This window comes from Rhinoderma darwinii, chromosome 3, assembly GCF_050947455.1.
Source record: "Rhinoderma darwinii isolate aRhiDar2 chromosome 3, aRhiDar2.hap1, whole genome shotgun sequence".
NCBI lineage: Eukaryota > Metazoa > Chordata > Amphibia > Anura > Rhinodermatidae > Rhinoderma > Rhinoderma darwinii.
Window position 1 is genome coordinate 1,120,297 of NC_134689.1, and position 21,743 is coordinate 1,142,039.

Here is a 21,743-nt window from a genome sequence, read left to right on the forward strand (position 1 = left end):
ACCAGCCCGTATATCATGTGTGAGAGGTTGTCACAGCCCCGCCCCCTGTTACTGACATCACTGATATATAATATAATTACACTGTGATCAGACATGAGATCCACACACCTTATATACAGTAACAGCTATTCATCTATTACTACTGACAACCAGCCTGTATATCATGTGTGAGAGGTTGTCACAGCCCCGCCCCCTGTTACTGACATCACTGATATATAATATAATTACATGTGATCAGACATGAGATCCACACATCTTATATACAGTCACAGCTATTCATCTATTACTACTGACAACCAGCCTGTATATCATGTGTGAGAGGTTGTCACAGCCCCGCCCCCTGTTACTGACATCACTGATATATAATATAATTACACTGTGATCAGACATGAGATCCACACATCTTATATACAGTCACAGCTATTCATCTATTACTACTGACAACCAGCCTGTATATCATGTGTGAGAGGTTGTCACAGCCCCGCCCCCTGTTACTGACATCACTGATATATAATATAATTACACTGTGATCAGACATGAGATCCACACATCTTATATACAGTAACAGCTATTCATCTATTACTACTGACAACCTGCCTGTATATCATGTGTGAGAGGTTGTCACAGCCCCGCCCCCTGTTACTGATATCACTGATATATAATATAATTACATGTGATCAGACATGAGATCCACACATCTTATATACAGTAACAGCTATTCATCTATTACTACTGACAACCAGCCTGTATATCATGTGTGAGAGGTTGTCACAGCCCCGCCCCCTGTTACTGACATCACTGATATATAATATAATTACATTGTGATCAGACATGAGATCCACACATCTTATATACAGTAACAGCTATTCATCTATTACTACTGACAACCAGCCTGTATATGATGTGTGAGAGGTTGTCACAGCTCCGCCCCCTGTTACTGACATCACTGATATATAATATAATTACACTGTGATCAGACATGAGATCCACACATCTTATATACAGTAACAGCTATTCATCTATTACTACTGACAACCAGCCTGTATATCATGTGTGAGAGGTTGTCACAGCCCCGCCCCCTGTTACTGACATCACTGATATATAATATAATTACACTGTGATCAGACATGAGATCCACACATCTTATATACAGTAACAGCTATTCATCTATTACTACTGACAACCAGCCTGTATATCATGTGTGAGAGGTTGTCACAGCTCCGCCCCCTGTTACTGACATCACTGATATATAATATAATTACACTGTGATCAGACATGAGATCCACACATCTTATATACAGTAACAGCTATTCATCTATCACTACTGACCACCAGCCTGTATATCATGTGTGAGAGGTTGTCACAGCCCCGCCCCCTGTCACTGACATCACTGATATATAATATAATTACACTGTGATCAGACATGAGATCCACACATCTTATATAGAGTAACAGCTATTCATCTATTACTACTGACAACCAGCCTGTATATCATGTGTGAGAGGTTGTCACAGCCCCGCCCCCTGTTACTGACATCACTGATATATAATATAATTACATTGTGATCAGACATGAGATCCACACATCTTATATACAGTAACAGCTATTCATCTATTACTACTGACAACCAGCCTGTATATCATGTGTGAGAGGTTGTCACAGCCCCGCCCCCTGTTACTGACATCACTGATATATAATATAATTACATTGTGATCAGACATGAGATCCACACATCTTATATACAGTAACAGCTATTCATCTATTACTACTGACAACCAGCCTGTATATCATGTGTGAGAGGTTGTCACAGCCCCGCCCCCTGTTACTGACATCACTGATATATAATATAATTACACTGTGATCAGACATGAGATCCACACATCTTATATACAGTAACAGCTATTCATCTATTACTACTGACAACCAGCCTGTATATCATGTGTGAGAGGTTGTCACAGCCCCGCCCCCTGTTACTGACATCGCTGAAATATAATATAATTACATTGTGATCAGACATGAGATCCTCACATCTTATATACAGTAACAGCTATTCATCTTTTACTACTGACAACCTGCCTGTATATCATGTGTGAGAGGTTGTCACAGCCCCGCCCCCTGTTACTGACATCACTGATATATAATATAATTACACTGTGATCAGACATGAGATCCACACATCTTATATACAGTGACAGCTATTCATCTATTACTACTGACAACCAGCCTGTATATCATGTGTGAGAGGTTGTCACAGCCCCGCCCCCTGTTACTGACATCACTGATATATAATATAATTACATGTGATCAGACATGAGATCCACACATCTTATATACAGTAACAGCTATTCATCTATTACTACTGACAACCAGCCTGTATATCATGTGTGAGGGGTTGTCACAGCCCCGCCCCCTGTTACTGACATCACTGATATATAATATAATTACATTGTGATCAGACATGAGATCCACACATCTTATATACAGTAACAGCTATTCATCTATTACTACTGACAACCAGCCTGTATATCATGTGTGAGAGGTTGTCACAGCTCCGCCCCCTGTTACTGACATCACTGATATATAATATAATTACATGTGATCAGACATGAGATCCACACATCTTATATACAGTCACAGCTATTCATCTATCACTACTGACAACCAGCCTGTATATCATGTGTGAGAGGTTGTCACAGCCCCGCCCCCTGTTACTGACATCACTGATATATAATATAATTACACTGTGATCAGACATGAGATCCACACATCTTATATACAGTAACAGCTATTCATCTATTACTACTGACCACCGGCCTGTATATCATGTGTGAGAGGTTGTCACAGCCCCGCCCCCTGTTACTGACATCACTGATATATAATATAATTACATTGTGATCAGACATGAGATCCACACATCTTATATACAGTCACAGCTATTCATCTATTACTACTGACAACCAGCCTGTATATCATGTGTGAGAGGTTGTCACAGCCCCGCCCCCTGTTACTGACATCACTGATATATAATATAATTACACTGTGATCAGACATGAGATCCACACATCTTATATACAGTAACAGCTATTCATCTATTACTACTGACAACCTGCCTGTATATCATGTGTGAGAGGTTGTCACAGCCCCGCCCCCTGTTACTGACATCACTGGTATATAATATAATTACACTGTGATCAGACATGAGATCCACACATCTTATATACAGTAACAGCTATTCATCTATTACTACTGACAACCAGCCTGTATATCATGTGTGAGAGGTTGTCACAGCCCCGCCCCCTGTTACTGACATCACTGATATATAATATAATTACATGTGATCAGACATGAGATCCACACATCTTATATACAGTAACAGCTATTCATCTATTACTACTGACAACCAGCCTGTATATCATGTGTGAGAGGTTGTCACAGCCCCGCCCCCTGTTACTGACATCACTGATATATAATATAATTACATGTGATCAGACATGAGATCCACACATCTTATATACAGTAACAGCTATTCATCTATTACTACTGACAACCAGCCCGTATATCATGTGTGAGAGGTTGTCACAGCCCCGCCCCCTGTTACTGACATCACTGATATATAATATAATTACACTGTGATCAGACATGAGATCCACACACCTTATATACAGTAACAGCTATTCATCTATCACTACTGACAACCAGCCCGTATATCATGTGTGAGAGGTTGTCACAGCCCCGCCCCCTGTTACTGACATCACTGATATATAATATAATTACACTGTGATCAGACATGAGATCCACACACCTTATATACAGTAACAGCTATTCATCTATTACTACTGACAACCAGCCTGTATATCATGTGTGAGAGGTTGTCACAGCCCCGCCCCCTGTTACTGACATCACTGATATATAATATAATTACATGTGATCAGACATGAGATCCACACATCTTATATACAGTCACAGCTATTCATCTATTACTACTGACAACCAGCCTGTATATCATGTGTGAGAGGTTGTCACAGCCCCGCCCCCTGTTACTGACATCACTGATATATAATATAATTACACTGTGATCAGACATGAGATCCACACATCTTATATACAGTCACAGCTATTCATCTATTACTACTGACAACCAGCCTGTATATCATGTGTGAGAGGTTGTCACAGCCCCGCCCCCTGTTACTGACATCACTGATATATAATATAATTACACTGTGATCAGACATGAGATCCACACATCTTATATACAGTAACAGCTATTCATCTATTACTACTGACAACCTGCCTGTATATCATGTGTGAGAGGTTGTCACAGCCCCGCCCCCTGTTACTGATATCACTGATATATAATATAATTACATGTGATCAGACATGAGATCCACACATCTTATATACAGTAACAGCTATTCATCTATTACTACTGACAACCAGCCTGTATATCATGTGTGAGAGGTTGTCACAGCCCCGCCCCCTGTTACTGACATCACTGATATATAATATAATTACATTGTGATCAGACATGAGATCCACACATCTTATATACAGTAACAGCTATTCATCTATTACTACTGACAACCAGCCTGTATATGATGTGTGAGAGGTTGTCACAGCTCCGCCCCCTGTTACTGACATCACTGATATATAATATAATTACACTGTGATCAGACATGAGATCCACACATCTTATATACAGTAACAGCTATTCATCTATTACTACTGACAACCAGCCTGTATATCATGTGTGAGAGGTTGTCACAGCCCCGCCCCCTGTTACTGACATCACTGATATATAATATAATTACACTGTGATCAGACATGAGATCCACACATCTTATATACAGTAACAGCTATTCATCTATTACTACTGACAACCAGCCTGTATATCATGTGTGAGAGGTTGTCACAGCTCCGCCCCCTGTTACTGACATCACTGATATATAATATAATTACACTGTGATCAGACATGAGATCCACACATCTTATATACAGTAACAGCTATTCATCTATCACTACTGACCACCAGCCTGTATATCATGTGTGAGAGGTTGTCACAGCCCCGCCCCCTGTCACTGACATCACTGATATATAATATAATTACACTGTGATCAGACATGAGATCCACACATCTTATATAGAGTAACAGCTATTCATCTATTACTACTGACAACCAGCCTGTATATCATGTGTGAGAGGTTGTCACAGCCCCGCCCCCTGTTACTGACATCACTGATATATAATATAATTACATTGTGATCAGACATGAGATCCACACATCTTATATACAGTAACAGCTATTCATCTATTACTACTGACAACCAGCCTGTATATCATGTGTGAGAGGTTGTCACAGCCCCGCCCCCTGTTACTGACATCACTGATATATAATATAATTACATTGTGATCAGACATGAGATCCACACATCTTATATACAGTAACAGCTATTCATCTATTACTACTGACAACCAGCCTGTATATCATGTGTGAGAGGTTGTCACAGCCCCGCCCCCTGTTACTGACATCACTGATATATAATATAATTACACTGTGATCAGACATGAGATCCACACATCTTATATACAGTAACAGCTATTCATCTATTACTACTGACAACCAGCCTGTATATCATGTGTGAGAGGTTGTCACAGCCCCGCCCCCTGTTACTGACATCGCTGAAATATAATATAATTACATTGTGATCAGACATGAGATCCTCACATCTTATATACAGTAACAGCTATTCATCTTTTACTACTGACAACCTGCCTGTATATCATGTGTGAGAGGTTGTCACAGCCCCGCCCCCTGTTACTGACATCACTGATATATAATATAATTACACTGTGATCAGACATGAGATCCACACATCTTATATACAGTGACAGCTATTCATCTATTACTACTGACAACCAGCCTGTATATCATGTGTGAGAGGTTGTCACAGCCCCGCCCCCTGTTACTGACATCACTGATATATAATATAATTACATGTGATCAGACATGAGATCCACACATCTTATATACAGTAACAGCTATTCATCTATTACTACTGACAACCAGCCTGTATATCATGTGTGAGGGGTTGTCACAGCCCCGCCCCCTGTTACTGACATCACTGATATATAATATAATTACATTGTGATCAGACATGAGATCCACACATCTTATATACAGTAACAGCTATTCATCTATTACTACTGACAACCAGCCTGTATATCATGTGTGAGAGGATGTCACAGCTCCGCCCCCTGTTACTGACATCACTGATATATAATATAATTACATTGTGATCAGACATGAGATCCACACATCTTATATACAGTAACAGCTATTCATCTATTACTACTGACAACCAGCCTGTATATCATGTGTGAGAGGTTGTCACAGCCCCGCCCCGTTACTGACATCACTGATATATAATATAATTACACTGTGATCAGACATGAGATCCACACATCTTATATACAGTCACAGCTATTCATCTATTACTACTGACAACCAGCCTGTATATCATGTGTGAGAGGTTGTCACAGCCCCGCCCCCTGTTACTGACATCACTGATATATAATATAATTACACTGTGATCAGACATGAGATCCACACATCTTATATACAGTCACAGCTATTCATCTATTACTACTGACAACCAGCCTGTATATCATGTGTGAGAGGTTGTCACAGCCCCGCCCCCTGTTACTGACATCACTGATATATAATATAATTACACTGTGATCAGACATGAGATCCACACATCTTATATACAGTAACAGCTATTCATCTATTACTACTGACAACCAGCCTGTATATCATGTGTGAGAGGTTGTCACAGCCCCGCCCCCTGTTACTGACATCACTGATATATAATATAATTACATGTGATCAGACATGAGATCCACACATCTTATATACAGTAACAGCTATTCATCTATTACTACTGACAACCAGCCTGTATATCATGTGTGAGAGGTTGTCACAGCCCCGCCCCCTGTTACTGACATCACTGATATATAATATAATTACACTGTGATCAGACATGAGATCCACACATCTTATATACAGTAACAGCTATTCATCTATTACTACTGACAACCAGCCTGTATATCATGTGTGAGAGGTTGTCACAGCCCCGCCCCCTGTTACTGACATCACTGATATATAATATAATTACACTGTGATCAGACATGAGATCCACACATCTTATATACAGTCACAGCTATTCATCTATTACTACTGACAACCAGCCTGTATATCATGTGAGAGAGGTTGTCAGCCCCGCCCCCTATTACTGACATCACTGATATATAATATAATTACACTGTGATCAGACATGAGATCCACACATCTTATATACAGTAACAGCTATTCATCTATTACTACTGACAACCAGCCTGTATATCATGTGTGAGAGGTTGTCACAGCCCCGCCCCCTGTTACTGACATCACTGATATATAATATAATTACATTGTGATCAGACATGAGATCCACGCACCTTATATACAGTAACAGCTATTCATCTATTACTACTGACAACCAGCCTGTATATCATGTGTGAGAGGTTGTCACAGCCCCGCCCCCTGGTACTGAGAGGTTGTCACAGCCCCGCCCCCTGCTACTGACAGGTTGTCACAGTCCTGCAAACTCTAGAATAATAAAGTTTTCAGAAAATGCTTGTACTGTACTCTGTGTAGGAAGACATAGTGACATCACATGACTATGACAGCCAATCAGTGTACAGCTCTGTGCATATGTCATCACTCCCTGGTGCTGTAGTCAGGAGACTGGAGTCGGGGTCTTCAATACTTCAGGTATATATTTATTTGTATTTTTCTTGTGGGATTCCCTCTGGACTCACCTTTAGAGGGGGAGAAGGGCTGCAGTCCGGGAGATTCTGTGGATAATTCCAGAGGGAACTGGAGCAGCTCGTCAGTGTCTGTGGAAACTTGTATAAGACAAGAGAAAAGAACAGGTCAGTCCCATTGGATTTGGGGGGTGTGAGGTGTCCGCAGACCATGTGATATACTGCAGCATCAATTATAACCGTCCTGACCATGTTCTGCTTACACAGCTGAGGGTTTGTTACAATGTATCAGTGAAGGCAAGAACTATCAGCCTGGAGTCCAGGACAAGGGAGAGATTTGTACTGCTGATGTGTGTTTCAGAGGATTGTCTATACTGATACACTGTAACAAACCCTCGGCTGTGAGAAGGATCGGGTTTTCTGCATTTGGATGTAAACAGGAACGTGTCCACGGTGACTGCGCTTTATTATAGAGGAGGCGGGACCGCTCTTTAACCCTTTTGCTGCCACTTTTCACAGTGACATACACAAATAAAACCCGAAATATAAAATAAATCCTATTATACCCCTATATGCACAACCCCTCCTGAGGCCGCGTTCACACTGGCGTCACTATTTCCATTGTTCGGCTCCGTCAGAGGGACAGAACGAAAATTACGGTAGCGACGGATCCGTTGCAGGACAGACATTAACGGAGCCTCCCACACAGATGTGAACAGAGCCTAAAGATAACAGCTCAGGGTGCGCAGCGCCCCTACAGGTCACTGATACCGACGAGCGCCGCGGCCCCGATACTGCGACTAGAGCCGTGATCCCGGTGTCCGCTGAGACTCTGGGCTTTAATACGATACCAGGATCTGAGCGTTAACCCTTCTATTCTAGTCGTGATGTGTGACCTACGTCCTTGGCAGTGAAAGGGTTAAATGCACCCTCCGCAGGGGCCACGCTCGCCCAGCAAACACCCGTAACTGCAGGTAACCGCTCCTTTCATGCGGCGATCACACCTGAGGTCACGTCTCCTCACCTCGCGGACACTCGGACTTCGTTTTTCCGCTCTGTAAAGCGTCCTGTTTGTCGAAGGTAATCGCCACCGCGGTGACCGCCACCTGGAAAAGGACAGCGAGAACGCCAACGTTACTGTCACCGCCCTGGAGTAACGGAGACGAGACAGAAACGCGTGACAATCACCTGTATGGATTCATCCTCCGGCACAGCGACCGTGAAGTTGACGTGACAGAGGCAGCACGGGACCATGGAGCGCAGCTTAAAGTACAGGCTCTGCGGAGGAACACCGCAAACGCTACAATTATTCCCGATGAATGAAAGGGGTTTGCGGTTTCATGTAAATAATGGTCATAAAAACGTCTGTAACTTTCTAAGAGACTAGGTGTATAAATGTCGCACCATTAAGATCTCTGCTTGCTGTCAGTGACTGGGAACATTCATTGTTTACATCCAGATGCTGAAAACACATGAGGTTTTGCTACAAATGTATCCAGTCTAGATAATCCTCTAGTCATCACTTATGTTATCTGCACTGATACATTGTAACAAACTATCAGGACGGGAGAGAGATCTGTGCTGAGGTATTTAGTTCACAGAAATGTACAGATAGAAAAGATTTGTAACAAACCAGCTGTGAACAGTAAACAAAAATGTTTCAATTCACTGATAGCAAGCAGAGATCATAAAATGGTAAGGAACTTCAACACGAAGTCTAGAAAGCTGCAGAACCTCATTATATGGGGATGAAGCGTCATGGCGGCGGCGGCGGGGGCCGCGAGCTCCGTCTACATTCGCCTCATGACTCCGTTTCATCACTACTATTATCCGATATCCATTCATCCTCAGGGACATGTGACTTCAGGTCCTCCAAAATATGACTGACGGACTGACAAGGGCTCGACCCAACTTTCCTATCATAAATAAACTCCTTCAGTTTCGAGCTGAGAGGCTGTTACTTTGTAACAAAGTTTGTTGCCATTTTGCATAGTTTTCTAGTTCTCTAGATGCAGCCTGCAGTGTAAAGGATGGAGGTTTTCATTCGGGTTGTCATGGTTATAGCCAGGGTTCTGTCTACATGTATTCTCACATACACTAGATGATAGGGGTGAGGGTCACTAACTATACACAATTAACCCACGAAGTCCTGTCTGTCCCAGCCTCTTGGCTCCACCCACTGACCCGCCTCTTCCACGTTTTTCAATAGACAGGGGTTTGTATTTTCAAGACAATGAAAGTTCAAGGCTGGGCTTGTCCCCCTCCCCCAAAATGTAGTGCCCCCGGGTCTATTTCACTTTGCCCTGAATTATTTCTTCTAACAAACTGTATAGGATCGTCCCCGCTCTGCCGGAGCAGTATGTGGGGAGGGGTCTGCAGCGTCTGCCGGCGCAGTGTGTGGGGAGGGGTCTGCAGCGTCTGCCGTTATGTGGGGAGGGGGTCCGCAGCGTCTGCCGTTATGTGGGGAGGGGGTCCGCAGCGCCTGCCGTTATGTGGGGAGGGGGTCCGCAGCGTCTGCCGTTATGTGGGGAGGGGGTCCGCAGCGTCTGCCGTTATGTGGGGAGGGGGTCCGCAGCGTCTGCCGTTATGTGGGGAGGGGGTCCGCAGCGTCTGCCGTTATGTGGGGAGAGGGTCCGCACCGTCTGCCGTTATGTAGGGAGGGGGTCCGCAGCGTCGGCCGTTATGTGGGGAGGGGGTCCGCAGCGCCTGCCGTTATGTGGGGAGGGGGTCCGCAGCGTCTGCCGTTATGTGGGGGGGGGGGTCCGCAGCGTCTGCCGTTATGTGGGGAGGGGGTCCGCAGCGTCTGCCGTTATGTGGGGAGGGGGTCCGCAGCGTCTGCTGTTATGTGGGGGGGGGGGTCCGCAGCGTCTTCCGTTATGTGGGGGGGGGTCCACACCTTCAGGAGGTTCTCGCACATGTCGTTGAAGTTCTTGTTCAGGGTCTGGTTGGTCAGGTTTATGTTGGAGGGTCTTATGACGCGGACGGACGTGAACATCTGAAAAGAAATAAGAAGAGGGTCAGGACCGGTCACATGAGCGCGGGGGAGGACACGGGGACATGAAGAACACACTGTAACGAGCAACGCTCACCTGTATATCCGAGGTCCAGTTGTTTATCCCAGGCATGATTTCCGTGTTGCAGCTGTAGAATCCTGAACAAATACAGAGCAGCATCACAGTCACATGGCTCTTATAATTAACAGTCTGTATTATACTCCAGAGCTGCACTCATAATTCTGGAGGCATCTGAAATCTCTCTGCATCTTCAGTGTCTGCACAGAGCATGTCCTGGTGATTTACATACTGATAAGTGTCTAATCCAGGCCCCGTCCAATCATCTGATGTAAAAAAAACTAACTGCCCCCTGAATTATAATAGATCCACAGCTAAAAACTTCTGAACACAAGCTTACTGACTGTTTCCTTTACAACCAGCAGAATAGTGAGTGCAGCTCTGGAGTATAATACAGGATATAACCCCGGATCAGTACAGGATAAGTAATGTAATGTATGTACACAGTGACTCCACCAGCAGAATAGTGAGTGCAGCTCTGGAGTATAATACAGGATGTAACTCTGGATCAGTACAGGATAAGTAATGTAATGTATGTACACAGTGACTCCACCAGCAGAATAGTGAGTGCAGCTCTGGAGTATAATACAGGATGTAACTCAGGATCAGTACAGGATAAGTAATGTAATGTATGTACACAGTGACTCCACCAGCAGAATAGTGAGTGCAGCTCTGGAGTATAACACGGGATATAACTCAGGATCAGTACAGGATAAGTAATGTAATGTATGTACACAGTGACCCCACCAGCAGAATAGTGAGTGCAGCTCTGGAGTATAATACAGGATATAACTCAGGATCAGTACAGGATAAGTAATGTAATGTATATACACAGTGACTCCACCAGCAGAATAGTGAGTGCAGCTCTGGAGTATAATACAGGATGTAACTCAGGATCAGTACAGGATAAGTAATGTAATGTATGTACACAGTGACTCCACCAGCAGAATAGTCAGTGCAGCTCTGGAGTATAATACAGGATATAACTCAGGATCAGTACAGGATAAGTAATGTAATGTATGTACACAGTGACTCCACCAGCAGAATAGTGAGTGCAGCTCTGGAGTATAATACAGGATATAACTCAGGATCAGTACAGGATAAGTAATGTAATGTATGTACACAGTGACTCCACCAGCAGAATAGTGAGTGCAGCACTGGAGTATAATACAGGATGTAGCTCAGGATCAGTACAGGATATGTAATGTAATGTATGTACACAGTGACTCCACCAGCAGAATAGTGAGTGCAGCTCTGGAGTATAATACAGGATATAACTCAGGATCAGTACAGGATAAGTAATGTAATGTATGTACACAGTGACTACACCAGCAGAATAGTGAGTACAGCTCTGGAGTATAATACAGGATATAACTCAGGATCAGTACAGGATAAGTAATGTAATGTATGTACACAGTGACTCCACCGGCAGAATAGTGCATACAGCTCTGGAGTATAATACAGGATGTAACCCCGGATCAGTACAGGATAAGTAATGTAATGTATGTACACAGTGACTCCACCAGCAGAATAGTGAGTGCAGCTCTGGAGTATAATACAGGCTATAACTCAGGATCAGTAATGTATGTACACAGTGACTCCACCAGCAGAATAGAGAGTGCAGCTCTGGAGTATAATACAGGATATAACTCAGGATCAGTACAGGATAAGTAATGTATGTACACAGTGACTCCACCAGCAGAATAGTGAGTGCAGCTCTGGAGTATAATACAGGATATAACGCAGGATCAGTACAGGATAAGTAATGTAATGTATGTACACAGTGACTGCACCAGCAGAATAGTGAGTGCAGCTCTGGAGTATAATACAGTATGTAGCTCAGGATCAGTACAGGATATGTAATGTATGTACACAGTGACTCCACCAGCAGAATAGTGAGTGCAGCTCTGGAGTATAATATAGGATGTAACTCAGGATCAGTACAGGATAAGTAATGTAATGTATGTACACAGTGACTCCATCAGCAGAATAGTGAGTGCAGCTCTGGAGTATAATACAGGATATAACTCAGGATCAGTACAGGATAAGTAATGTAATGTATGTACACAGTGACTCCACCGGCAGAATAGTGCATGCAGCTCTGGAGTATAATACAGATGTAACTCAGGATCAGTACAGGATAAGTAATGTAATGTATGTACACAGTGACTCCACCAGCAGAATAGTGAGTGCAGCTCTGGAGTATAATACAGGATGTAACTCAGGATCAGTACAGGATAAGTAATGTAATGTATGTACACAGTGACTACACCAGCAGAATAGTGAGTGCCGCTCTGGAGTATAATACAGGATATAACTCAGGATCAGTACAGGATAAGTAATGTAATGTATGTACACAGTGACTCCACAAGCAGAATAGTGAGTACAGCTCTGGAGTATAATACAGGATATAACTCAGGATCAGTACAGGATAAGTAATGTAATGTATGTACACAGTGACTCCACCGGCAGAATAGTGCATGCAGCTCTGGAGTATAATACAGATGTAACTCAGGATCAGTACAGGATAAGTAATGTAATGTATGTACACAGTGACTCCACCAGCAGAATAGTGAGTGCAGCTCTGGAGTATAATATAGGATGTAACTCAGGATCAGTACAGGATAAGTAATGTAATGTATGTACACAGTGACTCCACCAGCAGAATAGTGAGTGCAGCTCTGGAGTATAATACAGGATGTAACTCAGGATCAGTACAGGATAAGTAATGCATGTACACAGTGACTCCACCAGCAGAATAGTGAGTGCAGCTCTGGAGTATAATACAGGATATAACTCAGGATCAGTACAGGATAAGTAATATAATGTATGTACACAGTGACTCCACCAGCAGAATAGTGAGTGCAGCTCTGGAGTATAATACAGGATATAACTCAGGATCAGTGCAGGATAAGTAATGTAATGTATGTACACAGTGATTCCACCAGCAGAATAGTGAGTGCAGCTCTGGAGTATAATACAGGATGTAACTCAGGATCAGTACAGGATAAGTAATGTAATGTATGTGCACAGTGACTCCACCAGCAGAATAGTGAGTGCAGCTCTGGAGTATAATACAGGATGTAACTCAGGATCAGTACAGGATAAGTAATGTAATGTATGTACACAGTGACTCCACCAGCAGAATAGTGAGTGCAGCTCTGGAGTATAATATAGGATGTAAGTACGCAGTGATGAGGATAGAGTGTATATATCTATATATAACAGTGGACATTCCCCTTCCCCCACCACAAACAAGTATTTGCACCCGGCAGAGGTTGTCACCTGGGGGTGGCGGGACGTCTGTCAGGAGTGAATGAACGTCCTCCACGGCGTCCGTGTCATCGATCTGAAAGTAAAAACCACACAGGCTCCAGTCTGGACACAGATCTCCACCCAGGCTGGTTCTGATATAATGACTACACTAGAGGACAGGACGGTTTAGGATTTTTGCCTGTGGGGCAGATAAATGACAGGAGGATTCCTTTAAACTCCCACTAACCTGTCTAATAAAATGTAGAATCTCAGAGATTTGTGTTTATTAGGAATCTGCCCATAAATATTATTCTCCGGTCCCTGATAATCTCCCGTTGTATAATCCGGCAATAGGTTTAACGTGTGTTCCTGAATATACCGCCCTAAATGAATCCTATAATACACCAGGGTCCTCCACACGGGGGGTGATGGGGCGGTCGTCCGGCTTCTTACCTCCAGGACAAAGGCGTCTTTTTTACCATGAGACAGATCCAGCTCCACCACCTCATCGGAGCTTTCAGACTGAGAACGGAGCAGTCGGGTTCTGTGCCGCGGCTCCGGGATCGGGGAACCGATCGTCTCTTCCAGTATTTCCTATATGATCAAAAACAAGATAATAATCTCCATCACTGATATATAATATAATAATCTCCATCACTGATATATAATATAATAATCTCCATCCCTGATATATAATATAATAATCTCCATCACTGATATATAATATAATAATCTCCATCCCTGATATATAATATAATAATCTCCATCACTGATATATAATAATCTCCATCACTGATATATAATATAATAATCTCCATCACTGATATATAATATAATAATCTCCATCACTGATATATAATATAATAATCTCCATCACTGATATATAATAATCTCCATCACTGATATATAATATAATAATCTCCATCCCTGATATATAATATAATAATCTCCATCGCTGATATATAATAATCTCCATCACTGATATATAATATAATAATCTCCATCACTGATATATAATAATCTCCATCCCTGATATATAATATAATAATCTCCATCACTGATATATAATATAATAATCTCCATCACTGATATATAATAATCTCCATCCCTGATATATAATATAATAATCTCCATCACTGATATATAATAATCTCCATCACTGATATATAATATAATAATCTCCATCACTGATATATAATATAATAATCTCCATCCCTGATATATAATATAATAATCTCCATCGCTGATATATAATATAATAATCTCCATCACTGATATATAATAATCTCCATCCCTGATATATAATATAATAATCTCCATCCCTGATATATAATATAATAATCTCCATCACTGATATATAATATAATAATCTCCATCCCTGATATATAATATAATAATCTCCATCGCTGATATATAATAATCTCCATCACTGATATATAATATAATAATCTCCATCACTGATATATAATATAATAATCTCCATCCCTGATATATAATATAATAATCTCCATCGCTGATATATAATAATCTCCATCACTGATATATAATATAATAATCTCCATCACTGATATATAATATAATAATCTCCATCCCTGATATATAATATAATAATCTCCATCACTGATATATAATATAATAATCTCCATCCCTGATATATAATATAATAATCTCCATCGCTGATATATAATAATCTCCATCACTGATATATAATATAATAATCTCCATCACTGATATATAATATAATAATCTCCATCCCTGATATATAATATAATAATCTCCATCGCTGATATATAATATAATAATCTCCATCACTGATATATAATAATCTCCATCCCTGATATATAATATAATAATCTCCATCACTGATATATAATATAATAATCTCCATCACTGATATATAATATAATAATCTCCATCACTGATATATAATATAATAATCTCCATCACTGATATATAATAATCTCCATCCCTGATATATAATATAATAATCTCCATCACTGATATATAATATAATAATCTCCATCCCTGATATATAATATAATAATCTCCATCCCTGATATATAATATAATAATCTCCATCACTGATATATAATATAATAATCTCCATCCCTGATATATAATATAATAATCTCCATCACTGATATATAATATAATAATCTCCATCACTGATATATAATATAATAATCTCCATCACTGATATATAATATAATAATCTCCATCACTGATATATAATATAATAATCTCCATCACTGATATATAATATAATAATCTCCATCACTGATATATAATATAATAATCTCCATCACTGATATATAATATAATAATCTCCATCACTGATATATAATATAATAATCTCCATCACTGATATATAATATAATAATCTCCATCACTGATATATAATATAATAATCTCCATCACTGATATATAATATAATAATCTCCATCACTGATATATAATATAATAATCTCCATCACTGATATATAATATAATAATCTCCATCACTGATATATAATAATCTCCATCACTGATATATAATAATCTCCATCACTGATATATAATAATCTCCATCACTGATATATAATATAATAATCTCCATCACTGATATATAATATAATAATCTCCATCACTGATATATAATAATCTCCATCACTGATATATAATAATCTCCATCACTGATATATAATAATCTCCATCACTGATATATAATAATCTCCATCCCTGATATATAATATAATAATCTCCATCACTGATATATAATATAATAATCTCCATCACTGATATATAATAATCTCCATCACTGATATATAATAATCTCCATCACTGATATATAATAATCTCCATCACTGATATATAATAATCTCCATCCCTGATATATAATATAATAATCTCCATCACTGATATATAATATAATAATCTCCATCACTGATATATAATATAATAATCTCCATCACTGATATATAATAATCTCCATCACTGATATATAATAATCTCCATCACTGATATATAATATAATAATCTCCATCACTGATATATAATATAATAATCTCCATCACTGATATATAATATAATAATCTCCATCACTGATATATAATATAATAATCTCCATCACTGATATATAATAATCTCCATCCCTGATATATAATATAATAATCTCCATCACTGATATATAATATAATAATCTCCATCACTGATATATAATAATCTCCATCACTGATATATAATATAATAATCTCCATCACTGATATATAATAATCTCCATCCCTGATATATAATATAATAATCTCCATCACTGATATATAATATAATAATCTCCATCACTGATATATAATAATCTCCATCACTGATATATAATAATCTCCATCACTGATATATAATATAATAATCTCCATCACTGATATATAATAATCTCCATCACTGATATATAATATAATAATCTCCATCCCTGATATATAATATAATAATCTCCATCACTGATATATAATATAATAATCTCCATCACTGATATATAATAATCTCCATCACTGATATATAATATAATAATCTCCATCACTGATATATAATAATCTCCATCACTGATATATAATATAATAATCTCCATCACTGATATATAATATAATAATCTCCATCACTGATATATAATATAATAATCTCCATCACTGATATATAATAATCTCCATCACTGATATATAATATAATAATCTCCATCCCTGATATATAATATAATAATCTCCATCACTGATATATAATATAATAATCTCCATCACTGATATATAATATAATAATCTCCATCACTGATATATAATATAATAATCTCCATCACTGATATATAATATAATAATCTCCATCACTGATATATAATATAATAATCTCCATCACTGATATATAATAATCTCCATCACTGATATATAATATAATAATCTCCATCACTGATATATAATATAATAATCTCCATCACTGATATATAATATAATAATCTCCATCACTGATATATAATATAATAATCTCCATCGCTGATATATAATATAATAATCTCCATCACTGATATATAATATAATAATCTCCATCACTGATATATAATATAATAATCTCCATCACTGATATATAATATAATAATCTCCATCCCTGATATATAATATAATAATCTCCATCCCTGATATATAATATAATAATCTCCATCCCTGATATATAATATAATAATCTCCATCGCTGATATATAATATAATAATCTCCATCACTGATATATAATAATCTCCATCACTGATATATAATATAATAATCTCCATCACTGATATATAATAATCTCCATCCCTGATATATAATATAATAATCTCCATCACTGATATATAATAATCTCCATCCCTGATATATAATATAATAATCTCCATCACTGATATATAATAATCTCCATCACTGATATATAATATAATAATCTCCATCACTGATATATAATATAATAATCTCCATCCCTGATATATAATATAATAATCTCCATCACTGATATATAATATAATAATCTCCATCCCTGATATATAATATAATAATCTCCATCCCTGATATATAATATAATAATCTCCATCACTGATATATAATATAATAATCTCCATCACTGATATATAATATAATAATCTCCATCACTGATATATAATATAATAATCTCCATCACTGATATATAATAATCTCCATCCCTGATATATAATATAATAATCTCCATCACTGATATATAATAATCTCCATCCCTGATATATAATAATCTCCATCACTGATATATAATATAATAATCTCCATCACTGATATATAATATAATAATCTCCATCACTGATATATAATAATCTCCATCACTGATATATAATATAATAATCTCCATCACTGATATATAATATAATAATCTCCATCACTGATATATAATATAATAATCTCCATCACTGATATATAATAATCTCCATCCCTGATATATAATAATCTCCATCACTGATATATAATATAATAATCTCCATCACTGATATATAATATAATAATCTCCATCACTGATATATAATAATCTGCATCACTGATATATAATATAATAATCTCCATCACTGATATATAATAATCTCCATCACTGATATATAATATAATAATCTCCATCACTGATATATAATAATCTCCATCACTGATATATAATATAATAATCTCCATCACTAGTCACTGACCGGGGGGTTTATTTCATACATTTCCTTGTTCTTGGCGATGGTTTCGTTGATCTTCTTCTGCATGTGGTTGATGTGTTGCTCGTAGGATCCGTCATTGGGGGTCTTGCCGGAGATCTGGATCCCCCCCGGAGTAGGTAATGAGGTCAGGTACACCCCTGTAGCAGACTAAGAAAGCCCCTAATTAGCTGCACCCTATGGATAATGGCGGCTCCCCTCATCCAGCAGGAGTCCCATCCTCCGGTGACACTTACCGCCAGTCCCAGCAGCATGTTCTCCCCGACCGTGATCTGAATCCTCAGACCAAACAGCGCGTTCATCCCCTTCAGCTTGAGCTTGTTCATCAGCTGTGTGTGCAGCTCGTACTCCATGAAGGGCAGCAGGTTACTGATGACCGTGGCGTTCACCTCCGCCTGCGCCTTCTTCTTCAGACGACACAACCTGAGCAGGGAGAAAACGGGGCTTGCTAGTTACCACGGGCAGAATGGAGCTCGGTATAGTTACTAGGGGCAGAATGGAGCTCGGTATAATTACTACAGGCAGAAAGGAGCTCGGTATAGTTACTACAGGCAGAATGGAGCTCGGTATAGTTACTACAGGCAGAATGGAGCTCGGTATAGTTACTACAGGCAGAATGGAGCTCGGTATAGTTACTACAGGCAGAATGGAGCTCAGTATAGTTACTACAGGCAGAATGGAGCTCGGTATAGTTACTACAGGCAGAATGGAGCTCGGTATAGTTACTACAGGCAGAATGGAGCTCGGTATAGTTACTACAGGCAGAATGGAGCTCGGTATAGTTACTACAGGCAGAATGGAGCTCGGTATAGTTACTACAGGCAGAATGGAGCTCGGTATAACTACTACAGGCAGAATGGAGCTCGGTATAGTTACTACGGGCAGAAAGTAGCTCGGTATAGTTACTACAGGCAGAATGGAGCTCGGTATAATTACTACAGGCAGAATCGAGCTCGGTATAGTTACTACAGGCAGAAAGGAGCTCGGTATAGTTACTACAGGCAGAATGGAGCTCGGTATAGTTACTACAGGCAGAATGGAGCTCGGTATAGTTACTACAGGCAGAAAGGAGCTCGGTATAGTTACTACAGGCAGAATGGAGCTCGGTATAGTTACTACGGGCAGAATGGAGCTCCGTATAGTTACTACGGGCAAATTGGAGCTCCGTATAGTTACTACAGGCAAAATGGAGCTCCGTATAGTTAATACGGGCAAAATGGAGCTCCGTATAGTTACTACGGGCAAAATGGAGCTCCGTATAGTTACTACGGGCAGAATGGAGCTCCGTATAGTTACTACGGGCAGAATGGAGCTCGGTATAGTTACTACGGGCAGAATGGAGCTCGGTATAGTTACTACGGGCAGAATGGAGCTCGTGTATAGTTACTATAGGCAGAATGGAGCTCAGTATAGTTACTACGGGCAGAATGGAGCTCGGTATAGTTACTACGGGAAGAATGGAGCTCGGTATAGTTACTACAGGCAGAAAGGAGCTCGGTATAGTTACTACAGGCAGAAAGGAGCTCGGTATAGTTACTACGGGCAGAAAGGAGCTCAGTATAGTTACTACAGGCAGAAAGGAGCTCGGTATAGTTACTACGGGCAGAATGGTGCTCGGTATAGTTACTACGGGCAAAATGGTGCTCGGTATAGTTACTACGGGCAGAATGGAGCTCGGTAAAGTTACTACAGGCAGAAAGGAGCTCAGTATAGTTACTACAGGCAGAAAGGAGCTCGGTAGTTACTACAGGCAGAAAGGAGCTCGGTAGTTACTACAGGCAAAAAGGAGCTCGGTAGTTACTACAGGCAGAAAGGAGCTCGGTATAGTTACTACAGGCAGAATGGAGCTCGGTATAGTTACTACGGGCAGAATTGAGCTCGGTATAGTTACTACGGGCAGAATGGAGCTCGGTATAGTTACTACGGGCAGAATTGAGCTCGGTATAGTTACTACAGGCAGAATGGAGCTCCGTATAGTTACTACGGGCAGAATGGAGCTCCGTATAGTTACTACGGGCAGAATGGAGCTCCGTATAGTTACTACGGGCAGAATGGAGCTCGGTATAATTACTACGGGCAGAATGGAGCTCGGTATATTTACTACGGGCAGAATGGAACTCGGTATAGTTACAACAGGCAGAATGGAGCTCGGTATAGTTACTACGGGCAGAATGGAGCTCGGTATATTTACTACAGGCAGAATGGAGCTCGGTATAGTTACTACAGGCAGAATGGAGCTCAGTATAGTTACTATAGGCAGAATGGAGCTCGGTATAGTTACTACGGGCAGAATGGAGCTCGGTATAGTTACTATAGGCAGAATGGAGCTCGGTATAGTTACTACGGGCAGAATGGAGCTCAGTATAGTTACTACGGGCAGAATGGTGCTCGGTATAGTTACTACGGGCAG

General features: G+C 39.7%; 1 protein-coding gene across 6 annotated transcripts in view; it reads right to left on the reverse strand.

Annotated features, from left to right (window-relative positions):
• The window catches only part of C2CD5 (C2 calcium dependent domain containing 5), a 76,871-nt gene that overhangs the window by 14,518 nt on the left and 40,610 nt on the right, over positions 1 to 21,743 (reverse strand). For all 6 annotated transcript variants that reach the window (XM_075855640.1, XM_075855638.1, XM_075855639.1 and 3 more), the window contains 9 exons: positions 19,570 to 19,756; positions 19,319 to 19,483; positions 14,583 to 14,723; positions 14,160 to 14,223; positions 10,893 to 10,954; positions 10,700 to 10,798; positions 8,992 to 9,081; positions 8,828 to 8,909; positions 7,858 to 7,944 (listed from right to left, as the gene is read on the reverse strand). In XM_075855640.1, the coding sequence (XP_075711755.1) occupies positions 7,858 to 7,944; positions 8,828 to 8,909; positions 8,992 to 9,081; positions 10,700 to 10,798; positions 10,893 to 10,954; positions 14,160 to 14,223; positions 14,583 to 14,723; positions 19,319 to 19,483; positions 19,570 to 19,756 (977 nt within the window). The remainder of the gene's footprint in view (positions 1 to 7,857; positions 7,945 to 8,827; positions 8,910 to 8,991; positions 9,082 to 10,699; positions 10,799 to 10,892; positions 10,955 to 14,159; positions 14,224 to 14,582; positions 14,724 to 19,318; positions 19,484 to 19,569; positions 19,757 to 21,743) is intronic.